We start from the raw sequence: 11,245 nt of genomic DNA, 5'->3' as shown, positions 1-11,245 counted from the left end.
ATGAGTATACAACTCATACAGTCGTACCAAGCTAATAACCTTGTGCTCAGATCACTCACAACTCACAAGGTCAAATCCTCCAACCTAGGGGGCTAATCGAGCGAGTCGATCACGAGCAAAGGGTTGCTCGACTCGTGCTTGTTAATTTTCGAGTCGAGCCGAAACAATTACGAGTTGCTCGTTTAAAGGTTTAGGTCTCTTAAATTTCAAATATCTTTATATAAATTTTTTCTAGTTGAGTTTATTATTTTAAATTTATTAAATGCTAAGGTAAATTTTCATTTTAAAGATAGAAAAATATTGAAATTTCTTGTATACTTATCGAATTTTGAACTAATTCAAATGAGCACAAACAATGTCGAGTCGAGTTTTGATCAAGTATTGACTGAGTCGAGTTCAAATTGCTAGCAAGTTGTCCGACTCAATTAGCAACCCTACTCAAACCTATGGTAGATTGGTAATTGGGGATTTGGGGGTGAAGATCTTACCCTTTCTCTTCACTTTTAATTGTCTAACCCGCGAACATTTGCAGTAACCGCCTGCCAAACAGGGAATTATTTTCTCTTCCAAAAAAATTTCTATTTTACAAGAATAATTGAGTGAAACTCCGTTCTTTTGGTACAAATGCTTGGATGTTAATGGAAAATCTCCCCAAAATTGGGCATGACGAACTCAATCTTGAAGGTAACCCCAATTTTCTTCTCTTATCTACCATTGAAATATATTTGTTATATCTGGGAAACTTTCAATTTGTGATTATAGATTCATGTTTTCAATTTGTTTTTGGATAAAATTTGAAGGGTAATTTAATCAAGTTTCAATCTTTTAGGGTTTTGTGGCAACTATAAATTATACTCCGTAATTGGTGTTATGTATTGATTTCTTAATCGACATTATTGTAGATTTGTAGGCGGCAATTTGATTGTTGTGTGCTGACTGCTGAGTGCTGCCAATTGTAGAATTAGGGTTATGGTTGATTCAGGCATTCTTGTATAAGACGGTCTGACAATCATACAAAAAGTATTGGAAGTTAAGCTAAGCAATGTAAATATTTAATCCCCGATTGCTCTTGGAAGTTGGCTAGATCATTAATGGCTTGCGTTAATTTTGGATGCAAACAACCTCAAATGGAATAAATTAGTGCGTAGTTGGTACCTAATGGCTAGCGTCAATTCTGGATACAAACAACCTTTAATGATATAAATTAGTGCGTAGTAAGTACCTAATGGCTCGTGTCAATTCTGGATACAAGCAACCTCAAGTGATATAAATTAGTGCGTAGTTGTTACCTAACTAAGTAGCATTACACTTCATTACTGGTACTAACTAGAATTTAGACTTTAGTGGTAGTGTTCACATTAAGTAGTACTAATAGGAGTCGCTTGGGCTTAGACTTCCTGTCACATTTGGCTACAATGGTCACTTGATCAGTTGATCTTCTTCGGTATGACTTCTTATTATTTGATGGCCTATTTATGTGTAGTGTTTCAAGATAATTACTGTGGTGTAGAATACTTTTGAATAATTTGCATTATAAAATTATAAACCCTTCTCCATTATATGAAGTATTGTTTTCGAGCCTATTAGCTCAAACGGTAGAGCAGGGTGCATTAGCACAAAAGATGTAGGTTCAATTCCTACATAGGCTAAGACATTATGAACTTTGATGTTACACTGAAAGAATGGACTAGGAAAGTGTCAAAACCAACAGTTAAGGTTAGATTCTATGATTAGATGCAGTAGCTAAGCACATATAGTGAAAAGCAGATCATAATTCACCTGAAATTAGGTGCACACTACTAATTATGTTGGTAATCTTAATACAAGTTATATACGAACTTACGAAGTACTTGTATATTAAGCTATAATAGGGTACTTGAATGTGGTGAATCATAAAATTCTTTAAAATAACACTTTCTAATTTGAGACTTAAAATCCAAATTTCTGACGGCAAATAAATGACTTGAACTGCAACAACTCTTAAGGCTTCCAAATTGACTTTTAGTTAAGTTTCCTCTTTTTTTCTTTGATAATATGCAAGTGAAGCATCATTTTTGAACTCTAACATTTTCTCCAAGGTTGAATCCTTCTTCACCAGAAATCACACATGCTGCCACATTAAAGCTAGCAAATAGGCTCAATTGTAGTTTCATCTTGGTTGGTGGTACCACTGGCACTGCTTCTGCTTGTGTAGTTTTGGCACATCTTTAATTTTTTTTCCTTTTGTTTTTTTTGGATATCAACAGACTAAATGACAATATATTACAACTTGTCTTCATTGTCTTTCCTCGGCCTTTTTTTTTATATTCTCATTTGATCTAGGTTTTCCTTCTTTGTCTTTATTTTCTTTGGGGAAAGGGATGCGTTCTTATTAGTTTTCTTATTATGGGCATACACCTTCTGCACTTGTCGGGTTTATGCATTCTCTTATGTTAAAGGGTGAGTTCTTTCTTGCCAGGCTCCTTTTTTAGGATGGCCTCCTGGTAACTTTCTAATAGCAGGTAGGGCTGGTTCAGGACTTCAGGGTAGGGTTTATAATTGTAATGTTTGATCTCTAGCAAAGGATTCATGACCGCACCAAAAGCCACCGTATAGATTGTCTCTAGTGTAGGCCTGTTTTTTTTCCATTTTGTAAGCTAATGCATAAGAGCAGCAGATGCCTGTGAAGTGACTCTAGTCACATGTTACACCCACGAGCCATCTGCTCTGAATCAATAGCCAAAGTATCATCCTTGTATTGAACAGAAAGAGTCTAGCTTTCACCCGGCCTTGTAGTGATTAGTGTGGTCACCTTAATTGTATAATACTTAAAAAGTTTAGGAAATGATATCAAACTTGATTATCAAAAAGGTACAAATATGATATCAAATTTGATAAGGAGCAAAAATTTTCGCATTATATTTTTCCTCTAAAATGCTAAAATCGTGAATAGTCTGCCCTAGGTATAAACATTTCTAAAATGGCAATCCTTAACATAACTACATAAGCATGAAGCAGGGGAAAATTTTAGCCAAACAGGAGCTTGATCTCTGAGAATTCCAATCTTGGCATGTACCTAACTGAAATATGTACAAGATTTAAATATTTAAGTTTGGCTAAATTTATTTTTTGGCCAAAATAAATGTGGAACTGTGATTCAGAATGAAAGTAGTAAATGAAGTATTGTGCTGCTGCTGCCTTTAGCTTAATGTGACTGATCTGCAGATTGGAAATGAGACCAATATTCCTTCACAAGCTGTCCAAATAGTGAACATTCCTTCTTCATTAGCGTCATAGGGTCATCATATTCCACCAATTTTCCTGCAACATCACATTATATTCTATCAGTACACATTCTGTAGCACTTTTGCCTTAATTTTGTGAACTCTAATTGTCAAATCTGCTCTGAAATTCTGAATTCTGCAACTCTTTCTTTAGTATCAATAAAAATGGTCACTAACGCATGGCACAGAAAATTTTAAAACTCACCATCGCTAATGGAAAGAACCTTTGTGCAATCCATTACGGTTGGTATCCTGTGTGCTACTGTTATCACAGTGCAATCTGCAAATTCCGTTCTTATTGTTTTCTGCAAAATCATGTCAGTTGTATTGTCTATTGATGCTGTTGCTTCATCAAGCACCAATACCCTGCTTCTTCTCAATAAAGCACGCCCTAGGCAAAATAGTTGTCGCTGTCCCATGCTCCAGTTTGCTCCATCCTCCACAACTGATAGGAAATACAATATTTAATTAGTACATATTGGCTTTGTATGTCAGATTCACTATTTCATATCAAATTCCAGAATAAGGATTTTATTTTACCTAAGGAGTCTAGTCCCTGATCTTTCTCTTGTACTGCCTCTTTGAGCTGGCATTTCTCGAGCACCTTTACAAGAATATGAAGGGGAGGGGGGGGGGGGGGGGGGGAGGGAGGTGCATCAGCATCCAGAAGATTCCATGTTTGCACAATATATTGAAAATTTAATTCCTGATAAAAAGCTTTACCTCCCAAATTTGTTCATCTTTATGCTGGCACAATGGATCCAAATTGAATCTTACAGAGCCATTGAAGAGAGTAGGGTCTTGAGGGATAATTCCAAAACGTGACCTTAGATCGTGAAGTCCTATTGAACATATATCAATGCCGTCAACTACCATCTTCCCTGCAACTGGTTCCACCAACCGAAACAATGCCCCAATTAAGGTTGTCTTCCCACTGCCAGTCCTACCAACAATACCAATTTTGTCTCCCCCTTCAAATGTACAACTGATTCCTTTAAGAACCAGTGGTGAATCTGGTCTATATCTTATCTGCAAGACATCAAAAATTAATAATGTTATCTATCTAAAATCTGTCAAATATGAATCCCAGTGCACTAAAAGTTACCTGTAAATTGCTTATCTCCACTTTACCAACTAAAGGCCAGTTTTCTGGGGGGCGGCTGCCTTCAATGACTTCTGGAGCTTCACTAGGTATATGGGTGTATTGTTCAAGCCTCTCCACACAAATGATATAGTTGGCTAATGTGCACTGATTTTGGATCGCGTAAACCATGCTCATATTTAGCGAAAGACCATAAGACAGTGCCATTCCAATTACCCCTGCATTGTTTGTTGTATTATTGCAATGAAGATTTTATCTACTCCCAAAAAGCAAGAGCTCCAGAGAGAGAGAGAGAAATATTACCAGAACTAAAAGTTCCAGGAGGAAGCAAAACCATGCACAAGGCTGCTGCTGCGAGAACAATGGCACAGAGGATCTCAAGCCTCTGAATCAGCCATTCATTAGCTGCAAAATTGTGGAAGAATGGGCTTGCATTTGTATCAATAATATCAAGACTCTTAGAGAAGAACCTTTCTTCCTCCTTGAAAGCTCTGATTGTTATGGCTCCAGCTATAGATTCAGCTAAATGGTTTGCAACAAAAGACTTTGTTGTACCATTGATTCTCATCAACTCTTTTGCTGTCGCAAAATAGTATTTCTGTTGACAAATTTTATGGAAAATTAGGTCATAATTCTCATAAAAGTGTGTTTTTTAAAAATTAAAATAAAATAAAATAAAATATAAAATAAAATAAAAACTATGATAGGTTCCTAATCTGCCTTATTTCTTTCTATTATCCTAGATGTAGATCCAGAAGTCAGATTATATTCTTTATTTTTTTGGTTGAATTTAGTTCAGAATTTGAAACCATGGACCTTCAGGTGAAATAGAGCAGCTACTGCTCAATGGTACTACTATGTGTCGGGATCGATTAATAGTCCTGCACTAGCTGTGTCATTATAAATGACGAATCTTAGTCCATGATGAAATATAATAAACTATTTGTGAACTTTCTTGTTTTTCTTCTCAACATACAACTCTTTTGGAGGTAGAAGTTATGCTGTGGTAAAGCTGTACAAATATTTCTCTGTTTACCTGCAATTGTACTAACATGTAGATCACGGGTATGGAGACAAACAAGACTTGCCATGTGATAACAGCTAACACTCCTAGATTGGCATATGCATTCATAGTGACCGCCATGGATAAGAGAAGGCTTATAGGAACATCAATGTCAACAATGCTCAAATCAGAAGAGACCTGCAGATTAAGGGTGCAAAAGAAGAAAAGAAGCCCCATAACATTAGTTCTGAAATACCCTACCAGACCAGCATGCATCAAATTCTTGAAAAATTTCATGACAACTTAATGCTCACCCGACTTAGTATCCGTCCAAGGGGTGTAGAGTCATAGAAAGACATTGGAGCACGAAAGAGAGAACTCATCAACTGTGAAAAAAAAGATTTCGATGCTTTTAAGCCCAATGCAACAGCAGCCAGAGATCTAATTAGTAAAAAGAATGTCGAGGAGGCTCCAATGATGAGGTAAACCACAATCAATTTCAAAGTGCTGACTTGAGGATCATCAACACTGATGGCCATCCAAGAGTTCTGTAATATCTGGCCTGTAACAAAGATCAGATGACATATAGCTGCAATAGAAAGGTACAAGTAGCCCTTGTTCTGATTAAGGTATAGTAAGTATGGCTTAAGGCCAGTGTCTCCTGTTTCTCTTTCTTCCTGTTTAATCAATTGATCCCCTTCAGGTGCTACATGTTGTTTCTCAATATCAGTTTTCTTGATCTTCTTGATCTCCTTTGCAGTATAGCTTTGTCTTTCGGTTTTAGATGTCTTAACCTCCGATGGCCTTTCAGCTCCAGCAGTCTCTTTGTGTGCATTTACCAAATCCAAAAATTCCTGACTTGAATCCAATAATTGGTGATAAGGGCCTGATTTTAGGATCTCCCCATCTGACATCAGCTGCAAACAACAATTTTTCATTAGAACATGATTTATAAAATAACAAGTACTCTTTCCATCCTACCTCAAGGTTTTATCAATAAAGGATGTCCGAACTTAAACATTCTACTTTTACCCATTTTTTTCACTCTCATCTACTAACTCAATTTTAAATCTATATCCTTAATCTTCGTGCTAAAACTAAATCTTATCTAGCCCGAGCTTAGAGGATGAGGATAGCAGTTGACATCTAAATAGAAGATAGAAACTGTGAATTGTTGATACTGATGACTGGCAATATCTGATAGATTTGTTGAGCCTTGGGGAAGCTCAAGATAATTGAGGTGACAACTGACAACACCCAAGAAAATTGATCCAAACTTCTTAGGGAATTAAATTACACTCCTTATTTAATTTCTGAATACAGAGCACCTCGGACTACTTTGATGGGTGTGCAATGGAGTTATAGCCTCATAGGTTTAAACCAAGTTAATGAAGGCTCCTACAATCCGTTATACTGAAGCAAGAAGTCTTTTGGGTAATGAAAATTCTAAGATTTATTTCAAGAAGAAAGCTGCACTGAACATCAGGAGAGTAGTAGTTGACTCACCAAACAGCAATGAAATGCCGGAAGAAAATCAACTTGATGTGTCACAAGTAAGACAGTCTTTTCGGAAAGTGCTTCCATAATGTATTCCTGCCACAATTTTAGAAGACATAATTATCAGTTTGTGCTAGGACTAAAGAAACAGAAAATTACATTTTTAGGGTGAAGAAGTTACATTGAAGAGGCTAGTTGCAGTATGTGCATCAACAGCACTGAATGGATCATCTAAAAGATATATGTCAGCATCTTGGTATAATGCACGAGCAAGTTGGATTCTTTGTTTTTGGCCTCCGCTTAGATTTACTCCTCTTTCCCCTATTTCTGTCAAGTCACCAAATGGAAGAAGCTCAAGGTCTTTCACCAATGAACACCTCCGAATAGTTTCTTGGTACCTTAGCTCATTCATGGCAGACCCAAAAAGAATATTGTCACGTATTGTCCCTGTTTGGATCCATGCTGTCTGGGATACATAAGCGATCCTCCCATAAACTTCAACCTGAAAGACCAAACCAATTTAAAGAATATAAAGCTAAAAGCATAATCATGTGCCCAACAGTTGTTCTAGTATGGGAATTGATTTGAAAACTTACAGTTCCTTCCATCAATGGTACTTCTTTAAGAATTGCTGCTAGTAATGTTGATTTGCCTGAGCCAACTTCTCCACATATAGCAACCTTTTCACCAGGTCGAACTTCTAGATTCATGTTTCGTAGTGTTGGTTTTGATGGATTCATGTCCCAGGAAAGATTCGCAGACCTCATCAAAATGGCATGTTGGGCATTGTTTTTCTTGTTGGAATTTTCAGTCTGAAGCTCTGGTGCTTCAAGAAACTCTGCAATACGTGTAAATGCAACCCTTGCTTGAATCACCACGCTAATAACATCAGGGGTAGCTCTGATAGGGTCTTGCACAAGACGCAATGTTGCAACAAAAGTAAAAACATTGCTGGCATGTAGAGGAACACTGAGGAAATAACAAGCTCCAAATGTGGCAGCAGAGACTAGAACTGGGGATGACCAAAAGAGAAAACCATTATATGCTCTCCACAAATGCAATGCCTTTAACCACCTAATTTCCACTTCCCTTAAGCGCTCTATCTTATCCTTGAAGTAATTCTCCCATGCATACAATTTCAGAACCTTCATGTTTACAAGAGCCTCAGAACAAGCCTTCAGCCTTGAATCTTGTTCAGCCATAAGCTTACTTTGAAACTTGTGCTGTAATTTTGCAAGGGGGGCGTTACAGAACACGGTTATCACAATCATTGTTAGTGCTGCAAGTGTAGCAAGTCCCACTGCATGAACTAGAATACATAGAGCAATGCAAAGTTGAAGGCTTGTAGTCCAAGTCTGATGAAACCAGAAAGGAAACTCGCCGATCCGGTAGGCATCAACAGTGACATAATTCATTATCTCACCACCAGAATACTTTATCCTTGCAGCATTTGATAATCTTAGCTGCTTCTTGTAGATTGCTGCAGTGAGCAAGGACCTCACTCTAAGGCCAATCAATCTGCTTCGAAAATACCACTGTCTCTGTGACAGAGATTCCAAGGTCTTTGCAATGAAGAGTGCAATGGCCAGAACATACCCTTCATTTTTAAAAGCCTCTTTGCCCTCTGCAACCTCAATGAAAGCATTCAGCAGAAGAGGTCCAGCTGACAGGGTAAGTATCTTCAGAAGGGCAAAGAACCCAGAAATCAGTATATCAGTAGGATGGCACGCGACAATAGTCCACAACAATGAGGGCTGTGAGGATGGTTCATCCATTTTCTGTTTACTAAACTGATCCATGAACTGCAAATAACAGGCCTCCGCTCTGTCTGCATCCCGTAATTTGGGAACGTCCTCTTCCTCAAGAGTCTTCTCCTTACCTAATGTCATCAAGGGATTCAACCACCAGAATGTTAACCTACTTAACAACCCTGCGTTAGCAAATAAAGAGACTTTGTCTGCTGCATCATTTTTACAGCTGCCATTAGCCTCGCCGTTCAGAGGAGTATAAAGGGTACTTCCACAGTCACTCTCTCTAGTATCCTCATCTTCGTACAAACCGTACCCCTTGTAAGTACATACCAACAACAAAGTTGCTCCTAGGAAAGACAGGATATCCAAGGCTTCTTTAACTGTTATTTCATGGTCAACTATGGCAGCAAAAATCGCGATCAAGGAAAAAATCCCAGCAGAAATGAAAGCAAAGATGGACAAGATTTTCAATGAGACTCTAGAGAAGCATTCCCCTCTAAGGCTAGCTGATAATCCAACCGACACCCACGTAAATCCTTGAAAGAAATACAAAACCCACCAATGAATTGGTGATGCAGAATGACCATTTCTCAACTTCTCCTCCAAAATCCAACTTCCTAAACCTATGTAAACTAGTCCCAAACAACCATTAAAAACAGCTGATGATTTCTGCAAGGCTGAAACACGTCTAAAACGAGGCGGTAGGTCGACTCTCTTAGAGGATATGTTTGTAATCATGTTGAATAAGAGCACTGCCAGAAGCAGGATATCAAAACAAATGATAAAGGCATGATTCATACATGAAGAAGGATGAGTAACAAACTCTAAGGGAGGAACACAAGGCTCAGTTGTATTGATATTTGAACAAGTATTTTGCCCACAAAATGAATTCCAGAGTTCTTCCATCATTAATTTTCAGCCTTTTTTTTTATATATCTACAGATTCTGCATTAAAATACAGATACAAACTTATCAAATAATAAAACTTTACAATTTGATCATACTATAACATAATCTTCATTGCAAGATAGATTAATCAGCAAAAATCAAAGAGCAAAAACTTTTTGCAATGTGATTAATTAGGAAAACAAATACAAAGTCAATGTTGTGAGCCTTACAGTATTCAGAAAAGATGAAATCTTGAAGAAAGTTCTACTGATGAATTTTATGTAACTTATAATTAATACTAGTAGGATTCAAACAACGAGGTCATTATTTAATGCTACTAACAGATGGTTTATTTCAAATCTGCCACCAAGTTTTAAGTGATTGCCGACTTAGAATAATATTACGATATATAAATAGTTATCTCTAAAAAAAATAGAGTATGTAGAATAAACGTTTGAGAAAATACATGATCTTATATTGTTATAATACATTCCCCCGGTAAAGAGAGCTTCCTAATATTTTTATTCTTTTTCATACCTTTAAAAAGATTGTTATAATATGTTATTACAAGTTCGTTTGATGCATAATACTCTGTACATTATATTTCTTTAGATATATCCCAAAAAAATGTTTTTTCCTCTAATATTTTGGGTGCTTGTGCTACAAGTGCATTCGTTTAAAAATAAATAAATAAATAATTATTTTTGGACAATACTCCGTAGTAGATTACTTCATTAGATTTAGTAATGCATTAAATATATTATACTTATTGTATTACTTTGTACCTTGTATTATATTATTATCATGCAAACGTGTTCATGCAACTCTTGCCAACAATTGCGGGAAAATCAACACAATTAGGTAGGTATGAAAAATGATAGAAATCGTGAAATAAACGTGATTTAGTTTAAATTTTATTAACAATTTGTCACCTGATGTAGTATGTAGGTATCAATTTGCCATGTAATCGTTTATCAGTCTTATAGGCCATGATTTTACAAAAGACTAATGCAAAAATACTCAGTTGAGAAGTTTTGCGCATCATTTTCCAATAATTTCATTACGGTTGGAGTACTATATAACCTTTTGGTCATCACGTCTACGTCGTAAATATGGTTAATTCGTTCTTGCGTTCTTGCTTAATTTTTTTTTTTTTTGGTGTTTAGAGCGCCACAAGGGCAGGGTGAGAATCGATCACAGAATCTCTTGAAAGTAGGAGGAAAGCTCTAACCACTTGAGTTATCCGTCACTTTCTGCTTTCTTGCTTAATTAAATGTAAGCTCGCAGGATTGAGATGTGTGAGTCAGTGAATATGACACAAAATCAATCATCAATCATCAATCAATCAATCAATCAATTAATTAATAACCTATCCTAAAAGCAAACCTAAAATGACACTTGTCACGATGTCATTAATAATTTTCCCTCCTTTTTGCACTTTCCTTTTTTTTTTTTTTTTTTTTTTTTTTTTTTTTTTTTTGCCAAATTTTAATGACTTTCATTTTATAAGCTACAATAATACTTATTTCTATTTTGACAACATATCTAATCCAATCGTACTCAATTAATTTTTTTTAACATATATTTTTTATATACTATTAATCTTTTAGTTACAAATATACTAACATAGATTAAAAATAAGGTATTGAAATATATCATTGTCCAAGATTATTATAATATTAATAAGGAGTATCAATTTTTTCCTCCAACATTAATATTAAAAATTCCGATGTCTATCTCT

The 11,245-nt window shown here is 36.1% G+C and overlaps 1 protein-coding gene across 1 annotated transcript; it reads right to left on the bottom strand.

The window, feature by feature from the left end:
- Positions 1-2,951: 2,951 nt before the first annotated feature.
- On the bottom strand, positions 2,952-9,525 carry LOC145564366 (ABC transporter C family member 10-like). The gene is made up of 11 exons (XM_081624689.1): positions 7,462-9,525; positions 7,047-7,367; positions 6,875-6,961; positions 5,683-6,285; positions 5,402-5,566; positions 4,669-4,963; positions 4,369-4,583; positions 3,987-4,292; positions 3,804-3,867; positions 3,469-3,708; positions 2,952-3,300 (listed from the first exon to the last, which is right to left on the bottom strand). Exons 1-11 carry the CDS (start codon positions 9,523-9,525, stop codon positions 3,185-3,187), a joined length of 4,476 nt encoding a protein of 1,491 aa, XP_081480815.1. The 3' UTR covers positions 2,952-3,184.
- Between the last annotated feature and the right edge of the window lie 1,720 nt (positions 9,526-11,245).

The sequence above is a fragment of the Chenopodium album genome, chromosome 10 (genome assembly GCF_948465745.1).
Source record: "Chenopodium album chromosome 10, dcCheAlbu1.1, whole genome shotgun sequence".
Classification (NCBI taxonomy): domain Eukaryota; kingdom Viridiplantae; phylum Streptophyta; class Magnoliopsida; order Caryophyllales; family Amaranthaceae; genus Chenopodium; species Chenopodium album.
The sequence above is the reverse complement of the archived record's forward strand: the minus strand, read 5'-3'. Positions and strand labels throughout refer to the sequence as shown.